We start from the raw sequence: 24,416 nt of genomic DNA on the forward strand, positions 1-24,416 counted from the left end.
CTGGTTCCAGTCCCTGACCATCCTCTGAGCCCTTTCCTCACGTCCACTCTGAACTTCCCCTGATGCAGCTTCATAGCATTTCCTCCTGTGCTGTTGCTGGGCAAGAGAGATGTGTGGAGACAAGTAACAGGTAATGTCTAAGAATTTTGGTCAGTGATGTCCAACATCTGTAAATGTAAAGTGGTGGTAGAGCTCAACCTGATGGCTGGAACAGCAGCAACCATTCTGCCCCAGTAGAGAAGTTGAGAGCTCATGGGCTCAGCTATAGTGGAATCCAAATGAATCAGTTTGTGAACTGAACTAGACTAAAAGCTCTGATATATTGGAAATTAGATCCACTAGAAGTTAACGCTTACCCATGAGAGTACTAACATTTTTGACAACAAAACTCCTGGAAAAAAAATCTACAGTAAACATTAAAAAAAACCAACAAAACAAACACACACAAAAATTAGAACTGCTGTTGGTGTCTACACACAAAGCAGTGACAGGAAACAACTGTTATCTTGACAGTCCTCTGGGCTCAGACAAGAAACCATCTATTTTCCAGACAGCTATTGAAAGTATAAAAATATATAACCACACTTGAAAATGTTTGCTTCATCATATTTCAAACTGTTCCTTGAACACATGGCATCCAGGAGAGCTCCCTAAGAAATACAGAAGACTTGCACTCAGCTTGATTTTTCCATCTCTCCATTTCCTTGTTCTGGTGGTAAATTTTGCTATTTTATTATGCTTAGCCTAAATCCTAGGGATTTTACTTAGCTCTACAGAAACAGTTCCTAGTTTTCTGTTTCTATTTAAATGAGAATACCTAGGCTGACACCTGGAGCTATCATTTTACTCGTTGCCCAAATTATATCCGTCATGATCTAATGGCTAAATATGCAGATAATTCAATATTTCTGAAGTTTCAAGAATTCTACTTTGAGTTGTGCCATAAAGTCCTCCCAGTGCTGTCACAATGGGATATTTTCTGTCATAAGTATCTTACATTAGTAAAATTATCAGAAAGTTGGAATTAAACATCTATATGGCTGTATTTAACTGTCTTGCCTCTCCAAAAGAGGGCTTTACCATTAGGTAAACAGGACACTATTTAGATCATAACTTCTAAGTAAAAGAAAGATCTGGTTTAGTACAAAAGAGAGCAATAAGACAATCCTGTGATGATGTACCACTAAATTCTGCAGCACAGATGAGGCCTGAAGAGTTCCAAAAAGGAGGTCTCAGAGTAGCTTTAAAGAAGTTAAATTGCTGGCAGAAGACCAAAGGTGTGCCAAATTAAAGGGTCTAAAAAATTAAGGGTCTAGAAAACCACCATTCTCAAGAGCAAGACTGACAGAAGGGTTCTGTGCTGTGGGAATAAATTCAACTTAATTTTAAAAGGAACTTTTAGTGACTTTTCAAGTTAATTATTAGAGTTATGGACTAGAGAAACTTGGTAAAATCCACATTAAAAAAAACAAAAAACAAAAAACAAAAAAACAAAAAAAACAAAAAACCAGAAAACACAAGCAAATTGCATTACAATATTTCTGTAAAACACAAGAAATGACTGGAATTTCTTACAAACTAATCATGACAAGGCTGAAGCCTGAGGTGAAGCCCCTAATTCTTAGGACCCAAATCAAATCATTATGAGTCAGCAAATACTGTCCCCATTCACCACTACTTCATCTCAAATTATTTCAATTCAAATATACTGAAACTTATCAGATGAAACATTAAAGACTTAATTCTGCACAAAAACAGTATTTCGTGAAATGTGGAATGAACAAAACATAAGTCCTGCCAAAAGAACAAAAAATCTACAATCATAGAGATCAATGGGCTTAGTTTTGAGTAAATATTTTAAGGCAGCCAAACTCAGACTCACCTTTCTGACAGGACCTGTCAGAAGCTTATTTACAGAAGTACCAGTCTCAAAATACAGATTTTGTTCATCCCTGTTTTTTCAATGCTTATATTTTCAGCACTGTTTTTTCAATAGGAATAGAGGTCGCCTTCACTCAGCTGGCAGGTGACACCGAGTTGGGTTGGTGTATTGATCTGCTGGAAGGTGGAAGGTCCTGCAGAGGAATCTGGACAGGCTTATTGATGGGCCAGCTGCCTGAGGTTTAACAAGGCAAAGTGCCAAGTTCTGCACCTGGGTCACAATAACCCCAGGAAAGTCTTAAAAGTGTGGGACAGTGTGGCTGGAAAGGTGCCTGGGGGAACAAGGACCTGGGGGTGCTGGTCAGCAGCAGCTGAACATGAGCCAGGTGTGCCCAGGGGGCCAGGAAGGCCAATGGCACCTGGCCTGGATCAGCAACAGAGTGGCAGCAGGACCAGGGCAGGGATTGTCCTCCTGTGCTCAGCACTGGTGAGGCCACAACTCAAATCCTGTCTCCAATTTTAGGCACCTCACTACAAGAGAGGCATTGAGGGGCTGGAGCGAGTCCAGAGAAGGGCAGTGGAGCTGGGAAGGGTCTGAAGCACAAGTGTGATGAGGAGCAGCTGGGGGAGCTGGGGGTGCTCAGCCTGGAGAAAAGGAGGTCCTTGGGGCCTTATCACTCCTACAACTACTTCAAGAGGGTTTGTAGTGAGGTTGGCCTCTTCTTCCACATAACAAGAGATAGAAGGAGATGAAATGGCTTCAAGTTGTGCCAGGAGAGTTTCACATTGGACAGCAGGAAAAATTTTGTCATTGTAAGGGTTAGCAAGCACTGGAACAGTCTGCCTAGGGAACTGGTAGAGTCACCACTCTGAAGGAATTTAAAAGACCTGTAGATGTGGGGCTTAGAGACATGTTTTTGTGGTGGACTTGTCAGTGTTAGGGTAAATTGGACTCATATTTAAATGTGTTTTCCAAACTAAACGATTCATGATTCTATGACTCCATATAATAAAAAGTTTATTTTCCAAGTACATCAAGTGTTTCACAATTTCTTTTTTTTACCTTGAACCCATTTAAGGTTGTATATTTAATGTTCTGTCTAGGTAGCAAGTACAAAGCAGCGAGATAGGAGTTTTGCCTGGGATCAATAGTAGGAATTGCGCTGATAAACCAAAGCACAGCATTCTTCTTGGTCAGGTGTTCAATGAGATAAATCAATACCAGAAACCCCTGTGCTTTCATAAATATAAACAGAAGACAATGAGTAGTTTTAAATGAAGACTTTAAAATGTCTCAGAAAATTAACCCAACAATCCTTTTATTTGTATGTTAAGCTGGATATTTATAAGTGAAGCCTTATTACAGAGAGTGCACAAAAGACAAAACACAGCCCTTCAAATTCAAGCATGCCTTTTCTAATTGCCAAACGGTAACTAAAAACTGTCAACAAATATTTTCTGTTGGACCTTTTTTAGTGTTCATTCAGGAAATTCAAGGATTCAGGTTTGAGAAGTGGATTCCTGTCCCAAGATGTCCATGAGTTTATGAACACTGTCTCAGTAAATAAGGTAAAGGAGGAAAACTTTTCTTGCATTTTAGCAGGAAAATTATTCATGTTATCTCTGGCATTTGAAAATGCTTCACTGGTTCAAAGAGAGGTGGTGGAGCACTGACTGAACAAGAAGGCACTGAGTGAACAGGTTTGCAGAGCAATGATTGTTTTTGGATTTGAAAAATGTCCAAGTTAAAAAACCAAAACTTGTCTGGCCATAGCACAATGGAAATACTAGGTCTTGCAAGTACCCTCCTGAGCAATAGAGTAAGAATTCAGAAAGGAAGGGTGAATTTGAAGGCACATAAGATATGAAACTACTAGAAAGTGTGAAGATAAGGAAAGTGAAATAAAGTGAAACGTGACATAAAATAACAGACAAGAGTAGAAGATAGAAGAGAAAGAGTTTTGACAAATGGTGGTGCAAAAGGAAATGCTATTCCTTCTTGCCAATATGGAACTCAGAGAATTAGAGTTCATACCTATTAAAATTTCTGACAACTGACATATGAAGCAAATGTATGACATGTATCAAAAGCTGTATTTGGTCATATTTGCAGAATTGTGATCAAACTTTTTGGAAAGATGTTTTATTTAATTACGATTACTTTGGGGAAAATATTCAAGTCCTATAAGCTGAAAATTTGCACAGATCAAAAAAGAATGTTTCCATCATTTCAACAGAAGATCGGAATAATTTGTGAGAATTTCCTCTCCATGACAGCACTGAATACACCATAGAAATTGACAGGCCACAGCCAACCAAATCTAATAAACTTTTCTTTGATAAGTAGATGGAAATGACAGTCAATTTCTTAAACTTTAAAAGTCAAGAGAAAAAAAAGGTTGAATTCCTTTGACTTTTTTATTACAGTCCTCTAGAGAAGTAGATTTTATTGGAAATCTTAAGGCAATTGCACTACTTGTAATGGTATCCAAAAGTCATAATATAGTTACCAGAAAATTGAAAGGCTACTAAGAAATGAAATAATAATTATTTTATTTAGTTAAATAAAAGCCAGCCCCATGTATCTGGAGAAAAAATATCAACCACTATTTAACCAGAATTATAAACTTGCTTTAAGAGGTTTAACAGCTCTTCTTTAAGGAAAACATAGCTAAAGGAAAAAAATAACTATAGACTAAGAATTCCATGTATTGATTTGGGATGTTAATTGCTATTATTTGTAATTCAAGTTTATCTTGATTATGATGAGAATTTGCCTGGGGGTTTTCCCAAAGGATTCTTAAGTGAATGCTTTCCATTTGTCAATATCTGTTGTGGCTGTAGCACAATTTGGCTCAGATTCTGGTTAGGTCTTCAGCTTCTGCCAAATTAGTAGAATTATAATATTATTGTATTAATTATTGCATAAATATGTAGTAGATGAAGTTTCAAAATTCAGAAAGAAGAGTTCCGAAAACTGGAATGCAAGATGCAGACTGAATAACCAAATTATATCTTAGTAAATTTCAGCACCCATGCTCTGTAGAAATGACTTCATCTATTTCAGTTTATACATTAATTTTGGTGGTGGAGGCCCTGACAAAACCTGCAACAAAAGTATCCCAAAAAAAGAAAAAAAAACTATTCTATATAATAACTTTGCATTACTCTAAAATTTCTGTATAGTGTCTAAGTAGAACAAAACTATTACCATAGTTTTAAACATCTTGTTTCAAAGCTGTGTGACTCATCCCTGCAACACATTTGCTGTTAGAATAATGTAACAGGACTTATTCTTTTATGCACAGGATTTCTGTTCCAGAGTATTTAAAGCAAGCCATTATTCAATAAAATACCTTCACTTGAACAGTAGATTTGAATACACAATGTTGAATAGAAGTATAATTTTGCAATACATTTTTGGATGTTGGACAGAATTAAGTACCCAGAGGCAAACTTGAACTCTAGTGCCACATGCACACAGATCTTTTCTCCCTGAAGTAATGAAAGGAAAGCACATTGCAGTACACAATATGACCTTTGGGTCTTGTACTTGTCAGAAGTTATAAAAATTCAGCTATAGAAATTCTCATTATAAGGATTACTTGAAACAAGGTTTATTAAACAACCCCAGCTATTAAAAAGTAAAAAATAAAATAAGTAGAAATCAAACATAACCCCTTACTTAACCTCAGTATCAGCAAGATGCCATTTGTGATAAAAATGACCAACTGTTGTAATCTAATAATCCAGGGTTAAATGTAATGTTTGCTTCACCTTATTTTCTAACTACAGCAAGCTTCTGAGAAATGCCATCACTTACAATTTTTTTTAATAGGAAGGGTTAGAAAGAGAAAGCCAATGACTTTTTTCTTTAACTAAACCTGAGGCTGTAATATAATAGATGCCAAATATGGTTTATGTTAGATTTGTTCTTCTAATACGTTTTAAGGCAATGTATGTACTATTTTCAAAAATGACTGAACAAAGAAAGAAGTTTATGATTCTGAAACAGCAGTGTTGAATGTTAATCTTCCCCCTACAATCAGCACAACAGCTATTGCCAGCCATGCAGAAATACGCAGGAAAAAGTAACCACCCAACAGAAAAAAGTCCTGGAAAAAGTAGATCATTAAGATCAGGTGGAAGCAAAACGCACAAGCTCTTTCACTCCAAGCATGAGCTTAACGTAACAACTCTCTCAAAAGATTGCAATATTGACAGACCTGTGGAGGAACCTGCCTCCTTTTTTGGTCAGGGGATGTGACATACACGGCTTGTGCATACGCGTAACTTTTGAACCGCGGTTTGGGAGAAGGCGAAGGTCCCTGGGGTGCACTGACTGTGATCTACGAATAAATTAGAACGTACACATGGGTAGGAGCATGGATTGTAGAAGTAAATATTGATTTTAGGAGCAACTGAAGAAAAAGAAGCAGAAAAGTCATTTTTCAAGGACAGTGTTGGTATTCAACAGGCAAAACGGGACAGTATTAAGGAAACCTGTCATTAAATCTGACACCCTTACCAAAAGCAACAAATTGTCAGGACTCAACACCAGCAGAATACCAATGTAAAGTGAAGCTTCTTTATAATTTACAAGCAGAGGCTCAAAAACCAAGTGATCTTTTGACACATCTTGAATAAACAGAGCCAATACTGATCTGCTCAGTACTCTAGACGAGAGTGAGCATCCCATACAGATTAAATTCAGACAAATAAACTAAGCCTAAAATGCACTAAACACTTCAGCAAAGGCTGTCTGATATTTTCAGTAAAAAAATCTGACATTGCAATCATAAATTAATTTCAAACATTACGTGAGTTTTTTGAGAGGACAACAGTAAACAGTTTTAAAATTCAAGCCATTGTAAATAAAATGGTAAAAATTTGAAAACATATCATGACTATGGAGGAATGTCTACTGCTATTCTCTAAAAAGGTAAAGATGTTTCAATTTTTTTATTTTAAATGTAAGCCTCCCCAAATTTATTTTTAGGCTTCCTGCCACCATCAAAATGCGCAAAGCTGTATAACTCAAGTGCAAAGCACTTACTTGCTAAATAGCAATTTTTAAAACAGTCTGGTGTGAGATGAAAACCAGTATGGAAGAAAAATGCAGAGAAGTACATTTGACTTGCCTGTTGATGAGACTTTGCCCATTATGCCCATGGGGTTTTTGCCTTCCACTGGCCATTTAACATAAAACTCATGGGGTAGGCAGGGAAACAACTTTAAAACAGCAAGATGAAAGCAGAAAAATGAAACTCACTTCTTGTGAAAAATGGTGTTCGTGTACTTCTATGTGCTCTTCTCTGGTGACCCTTGAACGCCTTGGTAACATCTCCACCTCCCTGATGGCTTCCATGGTGACTTGCTGCGGCAGGACTTGAAAGAGTGAAGTCACATACATTAAGATGGACTTTTTATCTGGACAGGCAGTTGCAACATCTGGAAGGCAAATTAACATGTGTCATTTCACTTCCCACATTCGACATGAGAAATAGTCCGTTAGTTTCATGGAAAGTTGACAGACTAATGAGCAACCTATTGTCCACATGAATACTCTAGAGACTAATTAGAACCTTACCAACAGTTCCAAAACTGCAGAACAAACTTGCATATCAATGAGAAGGAGCCAAAGTTTATACAGGTAACATTATTTCATCCAGTGTGACCCTTCCATCTATATTTCTTGTGTCAAAATGCAATTTGACACTGTGATCCCCATTAAGTTGGACTAGACATAGGCAAAAGTGTATTTGCTTGTGCTGTATAAGTACTGCAATTATAAAAAAGTAAGGACAACCTTATTTTCCAAGTCATGCCTTTTACTTTCTCCCCATATCATTTAGCCACTGAAAGCAACAATGATGTAGGGGGGAAAAAATTACCAGTTTTTGTTGTGAATGGGTTAATAAAAACCAACAATTGAAGTCAAACTACAATAAAGCTACATAGCTTTTATATTCCACTCAGTCTTGCATTCTTCATGAAATCTGTGGAACATCAAAGGAACATGGTGTTCACAGGCATTAAAATACAAAATAGAAAAACTTTTTTAAAAACCCAAAACAAAACAAAACAAAAAAAAAACAAAAAACAAAAAAACAACCCCAAAAAACCCTGTAAAATCTCTATGGTCTTTAGCAGTCAGTACAAGATACTTTGTATGAATACAAAGACAATTTCAGCTTCTGCCCATAGCCATGATATATATCAGCAGAAAAAGCACTTTCTCTGACTCAACAATTCAAGTCAATAACGATTTGTAAAAATGTAAGGCATGTGGCAGCTCTTTGAAATAGTTACTTTGTTATTTGCCATTGATACTTACTTCCTACACTCAGTCTACTGAATGAAGATGTAAAAGGACAGTTGTACAAGAAATTTATCATTAATTCCATAAATGTTTTAACATGAGCGCTGGCAGAAAGCCAAGAATTATGAGTTTTTACTGTCTTAAATCAATCCTGTCTTAGCTAAGATTTGAGTTCACAGAAAAATAAAATAAATCAATACTTCTACAATGTGGGGTCTCATTCTCTCTGCCTAGAATGTGGAATGGACAAGAGGGAAGGCACCTGTATTAAAAGCTTCACATATACTTGGAAATTAAGAAGAGACATTATATCAATAATTTTGGTTTGGCTTTCTGACCCATCTCCATATCTTTGCTTGGTACTTTATGAGAGACAATTGAAGGTTTAGTTCTATATAACATTGTCTGGAAAAATGGCACATTACCTCTAACCTTCCTACTTCTATAATATAAGTATTTTACTATAAGCATCTTCTTGTCTTCTCTTGAATATTCAAACACCATTTTGTTATACTTAGTGTCCACTAGTAATTGATGTTTACATGAATATTCATGCCTTCCTACAGGGAAGAATACATGCTGGATGATTAGTACCAACTGTGATTTTTCAATTGTTTGTTAAATATTCTCCCTTCCAAAATGTCCTGTTAACCAAATGAGCAAATACCTTATCATTTATCTACAAAAATATCTCACACAACAAATAAAATGAGTACTTAGCAAATAATATACATCCCAAAAATTGTTTACCTATTCTACCTGACAAATAAGAAATTCATATGCGGCTGCCAAAATCCACTAGCAAATAGGAAATTATTTAATTTTTAAATTATAACAAATAGTTAAACAACCATAGTCATGGCCTCCTGAATTATCAGAGCAGGAATGATTTCTGCTATACTCTGCCTTCATATTTTCTTCTTTTGAACCCTACTCTCATGTACTACCTTCACCACCTGCTGAGTCGGATGGCTATTTGAAATCCTAGTAGCTAGACAGTAAATAAATTGAAATTCAAGCATTTTCCTGCAAGGATGTTCACTATTTCTTTGTAAATATGTCTACTTTCATTTTTGAGGCAAAAATATATGTCATATCAATATACAGCTTTTAAAAAACATCAAACTTGTGGAAAACACAGAATATTTTTAATAAAACTAAGTCAAGATATGTAGATTATGACACTTTTTCAATACTAATATTGAGAAAATTATCCAGGAATGTTTTATTTTCCTCCCAGACCAATTTATCTTCTCAAATTCAACTCAGAGACAATTCTTTCAGAAAATTCTCATCAGTTTTCTTGACAAAGACTATCCAGAGTAGGATTGAAAAGAATAAAAAGAATGAAAAAAAAATGGACTACAAGTCAAAAGAGAGTTTAAAATGGGAAGCATTATAAGGTTTGCAGAAATTATATTAACATGTTTATCAATATAGAATCTGAAAGACTTTGGAAAGCTCTGGAAACCATCCCAGTTCTTTAATAAGAGACGGTTACACCACAGTACTGCAAAAGTTTCCAAGATGAGTGTTCCAGTTATTGAAAGAAGACTTTTTCAGTACTAAACTTTATATTCACAGATTAATATATTTCAAAAGAAAACAGTGAATTAAACTGAAATGTGCCACATGAACCGTATTGTTCAGACAACTAATCTTGATATATTTTGCAATCCATGGATTATTTATTAAGACGTGGCTTTTTGAGCATCCTTTATCATAAAAGAAATAAAATTACCTTGTAAGACCCTAACTTTATGTGCTCCCCCTGAAAACATATTCACCCCCACCATTTAGAGAGATTAGATTGTCCAGGAAAGGTCTCTAGTCAAATTCACAAAATACAGACAAATAAAACAAAACACCTATTTTGATATATGGGCCAAAATGCCTGTCTGAGCCTAAGAAGACACCAGAACAGCTCAATTTTGACCATGAATTTTAATGTAAAATAAGATCCAGTTCATCTAGAAAAGCAGTTACTTGGCACCAATTTCCAAAAGAGCAGAAAGAATTTGACTTCACCTCGGAACATTAAAGTAATGAAAGATAACCCAAACCCACTGCTGTTTAAGTGCAGTTGCCTTTCCAGGGTTATTACAGGTTTAATTTGGGAAGTAATTTGCCTGATAAAAAGTTCACTGCAGCTGTGTTTTTATTAGCAAATATTATTGTTTTTACTGATGAGCATAACTAGAAGACTGCCTGTTTGTTAAGGATGACCACAATAAACCTGAAGTGTTCTCAAACTAATTATTTTCTAAATATATCAAACTCTACAAAAAGTGATCCAGCAGCAAATTTTTATAAGCCTTGTTTTTCACAAGTGGTTTGGTTCTTGCATCTGTGTTTGGTCAATGATGAAATCCCTGCTAACATTAGGGGATGAGTGGAAATGAGGAGGATATAAAACACATAAATAAGTTCCATACCAAAAAATACAGGTCTAGCAACACAAAAGAATCCAGCATTTTCCTACACAGTGTTACATTATATATACAAAGCCATGCACAGAGCACAAGTTATAAGTGTTTATGGAAATGCTTCTTGAAAATTTCAAATACATGGCTACCAATATAACTGTTCCTTTTTAATAATATTTTGCTTTCACCAAGCTCTGACCAACTAACAGCTCCGACACTATTTGTGTCAAGTAGTTTTACTATTTGTGTTTATTCTTTGTATCAAACCAGTAGCAAAGAAACTTTGAAAGAGAAGAGCTTACACACCTGCTGCACTGCCAGAAAGGTTATATTTCTGTACACAAATTGCTGATCTGGTTTCTTTAGATTGAGAGACAAATTCTGAAACATATTTTACCATACATAGTACTGAGAAGCAAGATAAGACTTGAGCCCTAAAAGCACAAAAAAACCTCTGTCCTCAACAGAAGCAGCTAGGATTTTCACAGAATCACAAAGAAAAAAACATAGAAAATTAATTTCAAAATCCTATACACCATCTAATATCATTTGCTTCTATTACAATAGTAATAGAAAACCACAATATTTAAATATTACCTGCTGCTATCCCAAATGAACTTTTAAAAACTTTGCTAAATAAAAAACATTGCCTTCCCTTCCACAAAAAAAAATTGAGATTCTCAAAACTGATTTGAATTTTCAGAGATTATGTGGGGTTTTTTTTCCAATAAATAAAGGCTGTTGTAATTTCTTCTATCAGAGTGGATTTTGGGGTTTTTAAAAGGCTTTTTTAAATACAACATTAATACTTTTTACAGGTTCTACTGTTATTTCTAAATGCACCTGTTTAGAAAGCAGAAGCTCTCAGATCCCCGAGATAAGATAGAAATCTAACAGATATATAAATGATTACTTTTCTATGATGTCAACTCATTACAGGAGCTATTTCCACATTCATATGGCCACTCATTGTGTGGCACCAGCCTTGGCCACAGGATCAAAGATGAGGGCACAGAAAAGCATTTATAAAAGTGCAGCCACAACTCAGATGTAACTTTTATTTTACCTTTCAGACTCAAGGACAAGGGTGAACTTTGCAAAGCATGTTCAAAAATCTGTGGTAATCTGCCTGACTCACCAAAACATTTTGAAAGAGCTTTCATAAAACTCAAGGTATATATTTTGATCTGGTTTTTATTTGGATGAACATAAATTTGCAATTGAAAGTGCATGAGACTGTACTAGTAAAAATGAAACAGCTTAGTCTTAAAAAAGCAAAAAAAGAAAGTAAGATTTCATATCCAAAATAATGAGTTAGAAAGCTAGGAATAAAAAGTATCTTGAAAATGTTGCCCCCATAACTAAGGGGAAAAAAACAAATACAAAAAGGTGGGAAATTTTAAACTTGGTAATTTTTACTCCAAGTGCATACTTTTGATCATTTAACAAGTCTATTTACAGACAGTAAGTTATGACAGAATTCATGAGGCCTGTATGAGATTTGCTCTTACTGGTGACTTAATTCCCTGACTGTGAAAACATGAGCCTATAAATAGCAACACCAAGAAACAAGCAAGTTTATCAGGCAAAGATTATAAAGTTTTTTGCTTTTCAGTCTCCACTTGGTCTCAAGGCATTTTCCTACAATCCATGTTTATATCAATAGTATGATAATGGCAGGAATAATAGAGGATGTAATGGTTTACTGACACTCATTGCTGCCACTAAGACCTCAAAGCAATAAACTCTACAGTCTCTGAAAGGTCAGCCAGTAACTGCAGTGTCTACTCACAATTATTGACCTTTTTGTTTATTTTTTTAAACCTGTAATTATTTTCTGCTCTGGTTTTTTTTTTTTTTTTTTTTTTACTCCACCAGTAGATTGCATGTTAAATTCAAAATGAAGGCAATCTTTGCAAGTAATCTCAAGGAATAGCCCTGGACTTTGAGATAGACAAAAATCAATGTATGAAATACGGCAGAACTGTAAATATTGAAATGTGGAAATTAAAACTAATGACTTCAAAACTTTATTTTAAAAACAAAGTTAAAGCGAAGGTCAACATTTTTCAAAGGCTATTCAGTGGCCTACATGAATAAGCATAGTGATTACAGTCTGTTGCTTTGCTGAATAAAATTCACATTTTACAAAATTAACTGCTAGTGAAAGGCACAAATTACATACAGACAATTAAGTGAGAACAGAAGCCTGGAAGACTTACACAAATAGTGGCACTGGCTTTTTCTTCCTTTCTGTAGATTTGAATAGCCATAAACTTAAACCACTATGAAACTCCCAGAGGAAAATGTTGTTAGTTTTTAAACAGATATTTCCTTAAAAAAAGGAAATATTTTAAACCTGATGGTTAAGACCTAAGAGTACATTCAAAATGCTGTCCTTTGTAGGTTGTATTAAACAAGGTCACAACAGAAGCATGAAGAAAATATCCTCAGAAGATTAACACATTTGTGTTTGCTTTTAGAATCAGAGAGACAGGTCAGGATTTGTGGAATTAAAGTGCTGCAGAATTCAAGTGTATCTGGTATTAAAATATCTGGTGGCAGAGTATACCTTTAATCTGTCTGAATGTCTGTTCTGATTTGCTGCATGACTGTGAAGGAGCCTTGGACTAATATGCCAGCACTATCCTGGTTAAGTGAATTTGATGCTATCTCCATTTTTCAAACCTGAAAAATCAGACTTAATACCTCTGCTGAAGAGTAAAGGTGCTGTTTATTCTTTTTCAGATTCCTTACAATATTAAACATTGATTTAGTAACACCACAACCTTTGTACCTTAAGCTATATCTAGAGTAATTGTCTTCTTAGCAGAAAAGATAGAGATGGAAAGAAGTGAAGTCAAAATAGCAAAGGAATAAAGCACCAGTTTTAAAAATTTTGGGGTACGATACATTTTTATCATGTCATGTTTTATACTAATATTTTTGTCATTGGGTAAGAGTGAGCATGGCTTTCATCAAATTGCTAAAATCATAAATAATAGTCAGCAGTTAATAGACTCACAAAACTGATATACAAGCTGCAGTTTGATTTTTCAAAATCTAGAAATGCAGTGATAGGTGGGGCAGGAAGTACCAGAGGAAAGAAAATTAAAATACACCCTGTCCCCCAGTTTCTATTGAAGAATCCTGAAAATGAAGACAGACCAAGGGAGATGTGGTGTAACTCCTGAATTCTGAATCAAGAATAGCATTCAAAAATGGTAAAATAGCAGTCACCAAACCATAATTTTGCTAAGAGTATTTGAAACATTTTCTAGGCTAATATTTGGGAGATTAAATGGGACAATTTTTCAAAATATTGTACATTTTCCACTTAGCTTTTATAAATATTTAGTCTCGAGAAACTGCACAGGTAGCTATATTAAAAAAATAAATTAGAGAATGAAATAAATCCAGTAACTAAAGATTTTATAACCTCATATGGAGATAAATTCATTACTTTTATTTCACTGTAAAATCTTTCATAAATGTAAAATGGTATAAGGTAAATGGAAAAAGGCAGTTGAAATCTAAACAGACAATTCTGAATAGACAATAGAAAGAGCCATGTTCATACTGGATGGATGATTCCATACTTAGCACAAGAAGGCAATACTTCTTCAAGTGCAATAAAAAAAAAAACATTGGGAAACAAAGCATTCTTTTGAAATAGAACTGGGAAAAACAGGGATTCTGCTGCTATAGTGTCTGGACCTTCTTTTTATTCCCATCTGAGATGTGCTATTTCTGACAGGGAGGCAAGCTGAAATCACCTGAGGTTAATTCTGTCACAAACCAACTAAACAGAATGCTGAATGGTACTAGTGGTAACTTCTACATTTCCCCCTCTACAATGTTATGGACAACTGGTTTTATATGAAACTTGAGAAAAGCAAAGTGGAAAAAAGGGTGAAACCTAAACAAGAAAGAGTCCAAGATGGACCAATTTGGCTGCAAATTGAAGCTATGTTGTTCTTGGCTTTGTTTTGATTAAAAAAAAAAAAAAAAAAAAAAAAAAAAAAAAGTAGACATTTTAAGGGACAATGCTAAAGTTCTGTGCAGTAAAATTCCTAAACTATAGGTCAAGATCAGGTGCAAAATTAATTCTAGATATTTTTGAAAAAAATACAAGATTTAGCATCTTTAACAATAACTCCTGTTTTCCACTAATTTAGGCCAGAGTACTGTTTACAGCTAAAATGCATGACTGTTTATACTCAACAGACCATACTTCCACAGAGTATGCAAGTTTGACTAAGTTCAACTGAAAAAAAAAAATCAGAGATTTTCAATATCATTATGACAGACTGGGAAAATTCATAGCTATTATGATTCAGTTACATATAGGATATTTAACAAAAAAAAGCCCTCACTGACAGAAATTCATGTGTAAAAATTCATTTGATGTGTCAGTTTTAAACTCAAAGATGTTTCTTGATGAGTCTTATGGCTGCACATCTTGAATTTTCTCACTGCCTGTGTTAAGTGGCTACATCTACATGAAGATCAGTTACCTGGATAATATAGGCTTCTATATGTGTTTATGACATAAACAGTATGAAAAATGAAAAATTAGGTCTTTAAGAATGTTAACTGTAGCAGATGCAAAAAGGCTGTTCCCATTTTAAAAGCACATCCTAAAAAAAAATAAAAGATATACAGCTTAAAAAAAATTGAGGTATAATTTTTAATAATTTATATAAATATAATGGTCATTCCTGCATTGAAATGCTGAAGAAACAGGTTAGAAGAAACCTTATATATGATGTAGGGGACAGATTTTTAACGTTTGAGGGATTATTTCACCATGGATGCAGCAAATAGATTAATATGCTGATCTTTTGCATTAGGCTGATCATGAGGAAAAGCAGTCTAAAATGTGTCATGCCAGTACTTTTTAAAAATGAAATCTTTGACTGAAGGATTACCATTTTCCAGGAAGATACTTAAAATCTACCTGTAATGTAATTTAAGAAAAAAACCCTTAAGTCTGATTATCTGAGGAGGAGAACTGCTCATGCTTGACAGTCAGAACTTCTTAAGCCCATACCCTGAGGCTGGAAACTTCTGCTCATGTTTTGCATAAATGTAAGCTTCCATTTACATCTGAACAATTTTATACATGGCTGGTGTTGGAGAAGCAGAGAAACAGGTTAAGGGTAGAGCAGGATGTCTGTTAATTCCTAATGTAAAGATTTAGAAACCAACATTCTAATGACTCCTATTTAAACATGCAGCAGAAAGGAGGTGCCTTGCCTTTTTCAGCCAATGCAAACCTCAGCCTGAGTAAACGAGTGTGTGAAACTGGTGGGTGTGGAGCAGCATGTGAGAGCCCAACGAGAAGTTAAAATGCTACAGTTTGGTGGAATCAGACTGGATTTGAGGACATCATATCTATAATATTTGCTTTAAAAGTCCCCTGCAAGATGAAATAGCTGAAATATGCAACAACAGCAGCCAGGTGTGACTGGGATGCCAAATTATATATTATGTGTGTATCAAACAATATTAAAATAAATATAGCAAATTTCACATGTGAAACACAATACATTAACTTATTTAACATATAAATAGAAAACCATAAGTATTAAAACATTACCAGTACAATTTAGTGGCCAGCATAATGGCAACACTATAATGCTGCACTGTGTGCTCTAAAAAAGGAAATCCCTCTTGATAATGTATCAGAAGGGCAAATTTTAAAAGAAAGGCCTACATGGGATACCTGAAACCAGTATTACAGCAACACCTTGATTATTAGACATGTTTCTGACTTCACTAAAATTTTTGTCTTACATTTTTAGCAGTTCAGAATGATTAATTGTCTTCATGGTCTTCACTCACAGAAACAAATGGAAAGCAAAATTCCAGCACCTCAGACAGCTATTCCAGGATTGCTTTATGATGCAATATAGGAGCAATTTAGGAGCACAAAATTTTCATGGATGGCTTTATTAAATAACTCAAACAAATTTAAGTTTTTAATGCTTTAAATACACTTGTCTCTACACTCAGAACCTAAATAAGCATTGTAGTAGTTTGTGAACGAGTGCTATGGCAGAGACTTGTTGAGTCTGCCAGGACTCAAAGATGAAAGGTTAGGAAAGGTTCTCAAGAGTTTCTAGAACTGATACAAATTTTGGGACATTCTGAGTGTAACCACCCTTCAGATTACATAGGAATCCCAGTATAAACAAAGCACAGCTCATTTTACTGCTCTAGTAGTGCACATCCATCTGCTGTTCAGCAAATGCAGACAAAGCATTCAAGATCTGAACCAAAGCCTTTCACATTCACCAAACATTCAAAATTACACTTGCCAAACTTTACAGAATAGCTGCAAGTATACAAAATATGTATAGTGTTAGGTACAACAGCATCTCCTGAAAATACTTCATACATTTGAGCATGCAAGGAACAGAGAAATCACAGCCTTGAAATGCAAGACTTGTTATTTTTTTATCCAAATATAAATTCTGAAAGATAAACAAAATTCATCTTCAAGAAACATGATTTTGATTTTATTCCACAATATTTGATTTTGAATTCTGGTTTTGGATCTAACATGTCCAAGAATGATAAACTACAAGTGGAACAGAAAAAAAGTTGTTAGTCTTAAGTAGATTGTGTCAAGAAGAACAAAATCCTATTGAGAGCCTAGTCAAAGAAAGGTTTAGAGCAGCTACATGAGTGCTCCTTATAAATATATCATGGGGTGAAAGCAACCACAGCAAAACCATCAAGCTCAAGGACAATGTTAGCACAAGGACAAAAGAAAACACAACAAACCTGAAGAAATATAGCTTAAAATGCAGAAAAGTTTCTCTTCTTCAGAAAGTGAGGTTCTGAGCAAGGCAAAGGAATAGAAGCAAAGCATCCAAGTGACTACAACAGAACTTGAGGAATTCTGTAAAACCTTTATTATGAAATGTTTACCTGAAATTGTAGGCAACAGGACATCACTGAAAAATCAGGTCCTAAATTTTCTGATTCTCCTCCCTTTCTTGCATTATAGTTCATACTAACTATTTCTTAGTTATACTATTTTAATACAGGCTATAGTTTCATACTTTTCTATGAACTCCACTCCCTTGCCTTATTTAAATTTTATTTTATTATTCGATTATGAGGAAATATATCCATGCAATAACCTGTCCAAAATAATGATAAAAATAATGTGCCATGTCTGACTATTCTTAGAAACACTGCTAAAGCATTAAACTAAAGATGCAAAAGAGCTTTTGCATATATAGCATACATATACATATTTAGCAACTAATAGTACATCAACAGAGCATGAAAGAAAGCTGGAGATTAATCAGTCCAGTCAATATAATGTAAATAGGAGTTAGGAATGCATTAGAACAACTATCAGTTGTATTACATATTTATTATGCATTATGTTAATGAAGAAAATGCAAACAACCCTAAAAATGTGCTTAGATAGGATTATGAAGAAACACAAAAAATAACCAGGTTAAATCTAAAGATTAGTTGATGAATATTTTAAAAGCAGAAGGATTTGTAAATATGGAGCAGGGGCTAAGCATTAAAAAAAAGCAACAAAAACATGTAAAAGGTGAAGAAAATATATACTCCTGGAAAAAGATGGTGGAACTTCTAATTCCACCATTAGTGTACTATCCCTTGATATTTAACTTACAAGTACTAATTATACTTTCTTGAATTAATTTTCCTTAAATTAATTTTCTTGGATCTCTTTTTAAAATGAAATAAATTACATATCTTCAGATTCACCAACTGAATATATTTAGCACTACTAATTGCTAAAAAGGTTATGTTATGTCAGGCCTTAGTCCATATTTTTCAAAACAAAATATATTTTTAAAGTTAAAATCATTTAACTTTAATAGCATTGGAGGGGGGGGGGGGGAGGCGAAGAAAGAATTAAAAAAAAAAAAGGGATCATTGGAAGATGTGCTTGAAAAGTAGAAAAGTTCCACTTTTGGTTTTAGAATTTACTTTTCCAGGCTTAGGAATTAAACAAACAAGCAATGCTACTTGTACAAGGCTCAAAGAGAGCCATGGTGAGAATAAGAAACATTCATGACTACAGTCATGGGAGCAGAGTCTAAGACTGTAAACAAGAGCAGTGGAGGCCAACACTTTCTTCAAGTCTTTCTTTAATTACCCAGTGCTAGAGAGACTGCCTTTAGCCCAAACATAAAGAGTAGAGAGACTCTTCAGGAAACATCACCCTCTTCACCCTGGCTGAGGTGTACCTGCCTCTGATGCCTCCTGTGACAGAGTCATCCTCCTCACCTGCTCCACAGGCTCTTCTTCAGGGCATAAATTTCCAGAGAGTCTCTGGGGGCTGGTGTGGGTTAGCTTGTGCCAACCTCTGCTGCAGGCCTGTGCTTCTGTGAGATCCAAAAGAGCAGCCAGAGGCTGATTGCTATCGGCTTCCCCTAAACATCTTATCTAGAACTGCCACTCAGGGAGCATCAAGCACCAGCTCAACTGCTTAGAAAGGATTGATATAACCAGGGGTAAGAGTACAATAAACAGAAGCAGCCAAAAGAATCACAGCAGTGCTCAAATGACTTCAGAAGATTTTAAGAATGATAAAAAATAATTAGGGAATGGTAATTTCCCTCTTACATGAGCAGAGTTTGTGCTGATGAACACTATGAAACATTTTCTGAACAGATAATGTGTACCTGAGAGTACATTGATAATGCTCCATACAAACATTAAGATTCATTCATGCCTTGGATGGCATCTGGTTTAATTCTGAATAATGCTTTGAGAAAATGAAGCATTACATAAAATCACAGTAGTCTCCAAGAAAGGGTTTAATCCATAGGTCTTTAACAGAAAAAATTAGCCATCCAGCTTTCTAGTAAGATTTCAGAGGTACCCATACCTATACATGTGACAGGTATATGTTTCCTTAAATCCAATAACCAATAGACTCAGTCAAAGATGGGTTCACCAGCAAATAAATAAAGTTGTTTTATCCACAGTATACACAGAGTCAGACCATGTTAAAATAACATTTCAGTTTGACCACACAATCTGTGAATCTACAAAATAACTGCAGTGATGTAAAACATGAAAATTTCAGCATATTGCCAATGTGCATAAAGTATTAAAAATCAATGAAAATACCAAAACATTTACATTATTATTCTGTGCACTATATAGTGACATAGTGACTAACAGTACTGACTATATCCTAGCTAGTATTTGCTAAAATATATTTAAGAGGAAAAATAAAAACTGATGAAGCACACTGATATGGACAGTTTGTCCCTATGGTCCAAGGAATTAAGAGTAAACAAGTCATGCATTGACTTCAAAGTAGATATTAGTAAGTACCTCTTGCAACAAGAAGAGAAAAGCCAAGAAAATAGTCTCTTAATCTACAGCTTTCATTCTGAGTAAGGAACATTCTGTACATCTTTTTGTGGGAAGTAAACTGATAGGCTGAGACTTTTTAAGCTTAGCATGAAGTTTCACAACAGTTTTATCTTTAAACCTTAGCTTAAGGAAGGAAGCCAGGACAGGTTTTGCAATTCCTACCTTTCGAATGTTGCACTATCTTAACTCTGCTTTGAGAACACATTAGCACATTTATCTCAGTTCATAAAGAGGAGATTCCAAAGTTAAGCCATAATAAAATCAACACAAAATACAACCCAAACCAAAACCAGAGTAAATATTTATCAACCAGTTAAGCTCTGAACCATTTCACTGTGGAATAATAGAGAGGAGCAGTGACAGAGGAAGGAAAGAGATTGTTTCAGAGCTGACTGGCTTAAATGCTGTGAAACCTCCCCTATGGCTGCACCACCACTGCCCAGTTCCTGACTGAAATAAGGACATCATCAAGTCAGATTACAACTAGAAAATTATACTTGTGATTCCACTTGTCTAATGCCAATTTGCCAAATTAAAACCAGCTATCATTTAAGCTACTGAACAAAGGAAACATTTCTTTTCAAAAAAGTGCATTTTCTCTAAAATAAGCATTTGATAAAAGTTAATGGTATGCAAATAAAGTTTTATTTGTTCCTCTTGTCTCCAAACATAGCATAGAAATGCTGTAACAGACTGAAATTGCCAGATAGGGGCATAATCTCATTTTTTGTGTATCACATAAAGATTTTATTTCTTCCTTCAGTGCATCATCATTTTTTTCCCCAATTTCATTGTGCACTATTTCTATTGCAATTCTGTATGAGTGACTATGTATGCAATTCCTTATTTTGCACATTCAATTATTTAAACATAGTGAAGTGTTAAATTACTGCAAACACTTTTGATGGCAGATGCTGATATTTTAAAATGGTACCTGATAGACCTATTTCATAATTATTTATAATGAGCAGGAATGTGGAAGAACAGTTCTAAAGGGATTTCAGCACTGCAGCTTTCCCATGCTCTATGAAAAGTGGTTATGTTCAATAAATCACCATACTAAGTTTTCCTTTCTTCAAATTCAGCTTGTGATAAGGGGAATATGCCTCCTATGGATTTATGCACTAAAGCTAATTTCCTGAGTTAAATAGCAACAAAATCAGCATTGCTCTGATCTTATACCCTCCTACAGATTTATAAAGCATTCTATAAGAATACTTCTGATTGTTGAAGTAATGTTCTATTTTAATTTCACAATACAGAAAATTAAAGAAAGGTAACTAAACTAGAAGAGCAAAGAGCCTTGTGGAAAAGAAGAAACTCTGCAGTACATTAAGTGCTCTGTTGGAGCAAGAGGCTTAATTTTTCTTTATTTGCTTGTAATCAACAACCAAGTCTCTTGATAAATAAATAAAGCCAATATAGTCCTAAAGAGGTTGGTGGTAGCAGAAGTTACATTCTGCATTTATAAACAGCCCCCAGACATGGAAACCCACTGACTTTCAAAACCACTATGAAACACAAGGAACAGGTTCCACACAGACTAAAAGCTTTTGTTTGCAAAAAAAGCAAACTCCCTGAGCATTTCTGCTGCTGTAGTTCAATATGTCAAATGCTTATTTTCATTCAGCAAACTGGAGGGTCTTGGCATAAGAGCCTTGCTGCAATTTCTTCCTTTATTAGGCTCTGCTCAGAAAGCCATTATGGGGGTCTGTGTTATGGTTCTCTAGGCACACACTGCTCCATGACCCTAAAGAAATTAATCTCTCTTTTAGTTTTATATTCTAATTTTAGTCCAAGGAGCCAAGTCTCACATAGAACTGCGTAAAATGCTAATAAAAGATGAATAATTTAATTCTTTCTTCCATTTTGAATGTAGAGGTTCATTAGTTGCAATAATCACCAAAAAAAGCAAGAACATAACTGTGAAGTACCATGCCATTACAACGGCACAAATCAAAATACAATTAAATCCTAAAATGTTTTGGCTTCTTTTAAATAGCACAGTTTAGGATATAAGAAGAGAAATCTAAAAATACATAAAAAAAGGTTTGACAGCCACCTAAAAAAACCCTTTAGTTTTAACAAATAGTGGCAAAGTGTTAATTTTTTTCCTAAGTCATAACTAATTGAGAATAACATCTTTGCTTTACTATCTCTAAAGGGATTAGAAAGGAAACTGTAGAAGAATCTTACATAATGGTACAAATAATAGGCAATGAATTTGGAAACCATCCCTATATGTTTTGACAATGTCTTTAAGTATATCTTACATACACCATAGGCTATATAAAGTAAGCTTCATACAGTTAATTATTGTCATTTTCCCAAAATATTAACATACACTAGTATGATGATACTTACATGACTGATTAAGCTTTTTATTTTTATTTAAATTAACTTAGTTTATTTTATCCAGGGTGTTTTCTGGCATGAAACAAAACAGATAAGAATACATTCCCTTAGCATTAGGATTGAGCAGCACAGAATCTGATCATCCTGTTATTACTGTTAAACAAAAAAGCCAATGTAAAGAAACATCATCAAGAGTCATATCTACAACTCCATGTTGATTTGAAACTGAACAATTAAAAACTATTTCCATGGTAAGCTGTAGGTCAGATTAATGTGTTATACAATATTTCAGCCACTGAAGCCAAGTGTCTGATTGTTTCAGTAACAGAAATGTGAGGGTGAATTCTGGCACTTGTCAGCCTATGATAAGTTTCTAACAGACTAATACTTGTCAGGGGAGTGATAGCTGATTATACAGTAAAATTATACTGGAGAAAGGTGATGAACACACTATGAAGGAAAGATTTAAAAATCACACTAGTCACTATAGCTCATGGCAAAGTAATTCTCCTTGCTTTAATTTATTACAGCAAACTATCCAATACCAATTTTATCCAACATTTCCCAGTGGAGTACTTGCCATGCAAAAGCACAGCACAAGCAAATGTACATGAACTTTGATATATCTAGTAGCAAATTGACTACAGTAGCCTTGCTGCTACTGTCAGTCTGTGTTTAACAGGATGGATGCTCTTCCATGCCACGCTCACAGCCCGTACAACTGAGAGAGATGAGTGCCTTCAAGGAGCAGCCTGTACCCATCGATTTTCCACTTACCCCTGACACTTCAGACCAACCTAGAGTCTCTTCCAAAAAGGGACACCTTTTCATAATACTCAGTGAGCATCTGCCCATTGAGAGCAGGATGCATTTGATAGAGTGCTTGTTTTCTTGTGCTCCAGGTTGCAGCAGCAATGACATCAAGATCTGATGAGGGAATACAAGTGTCTGTCCTGGCAGAGGTAACAGGGCCAGGGCCCACCCTTCCCCTCGAGGTGACTGCCAGGAGAGGGACAGCAGGAGATGAGCAGATGTGACAACCCATGAACAGCAGTTTACCTGCAGCAGCTCTTACTGCACACCACTCAAATACTGCTAAAGGACCCAAAATGTAAGAAATAAAATGAAACAACACCTTGGTTTTCAGTGATGCTGAGCACCTTTAGACAATCTGCAAAGCTCTAGCTATAAAATACCTTCCTTCTTCCCAATAGGTACAGAGCAACTTAACTCAGGTATTAGTGACCATTATCAATATTTAACACTCACAGAAAGCCATGCAGTCGATTAAAAGACTAGGTAATTAAAAAACTTAGAATTCCTGGACAATAACTATATGCTCATGTACTGTTGCCTTATAATGGCTGGTTTATTAGATTTATCATTAACATATAAAGTAAAATGCACCTCTATTAGATGTACATTACTATAATATGCAAATGGAATCAAAATCAATGGAAATCAATCTCCAAATTAAATCTGTCTGCATTTAAGAAATATTCTGAAGAGTCCGATTTAAAGCAATACAGAGTAAATAGCTTGGTCATAGATTTCTTGCCAACTTTCATATGCATATTTCATAATTTTCAAATCATTCAGACATTTCAAGAATATATATCAAATAATGTTTCCATTTTAATTCTAAAAGTTGTCCATCCTCTGATACTAATTTCTAAGCAATTTTAAGCTACAATTTTAATTCAAAGGATGGCTGACTGGATCAACCACCTCTCTACTGTTTTATTAAATCATGTATCAAGGAGTTTGATTCTGGACAGCTAAACAACAGCCCATGTTCAGAAAACTAGCAATTGAATTGCACATATCTCATGCATGACCAAAACTAAACTCCTCTGAAATTCAAAATAAATCATCTTGAATTCAGAGCAACACATTAGGCAAATGTGATACAAAGTTGGAGGTATGTAGATATAATTGCTTATTATAATCCAGAATGCTTTTTTTTTCACTTCACAGCTATCTCAGTAATGTTAGGCTTTAGCTGAAAAAACAAATTAACAGAACTGGACAGACTCCTGGATACA

At 34.9% G+C, this 24,416-nt stretch overlaps 1 protein-coding gene across 3 annotated transcripts in view; it reads right to left on the bottom strand.

Moving 5' to 3' along the window:
• The window catches only part of DMD (dystrophin), a 1,135,346-nt gene that overhangs the window by 719,688 nt on the left and 391,242 nt on the right, over positions 1–24,416 (bottom strand). For 2 of the 3 annotated variants that reach the window (XM_056512754.1, XM_056512842.1), the window contains exons 8-9: positions 7,154–7,332; positions 6,108–6,230 (exon numbers count right to left, since the gene is read on the bottom strand). In XM_056512754.1, coding sequence (XP_056368729.1) covers positions 6,108–6,230; positions 7,154–7,332 — 302 coding nt within the window. The remainder of the gene's footprint in view (positions 1–6,107; positions 6,231–7,153; positions 7,333–24,416) is intronic. The other variant, XM_056512922.1, reaches the window with a different exon arrangement.

The sequence above is a fragment of the Oenanthe melanoleuca genome, chromosome 1 (assembly GCF_029582105.1).
Source record: "Oenanthe melanoleuca isolate GR-GAL-2019-014 chromosome 1, OMel1.0, whole genome shotgun sequence".
Lineage (NCBI taxonomy): Eukaryota > Metazoa > Chordata > Aves > Passeriformes > Muscicapidae > Oenanthe > Oenanthe melanoleuca.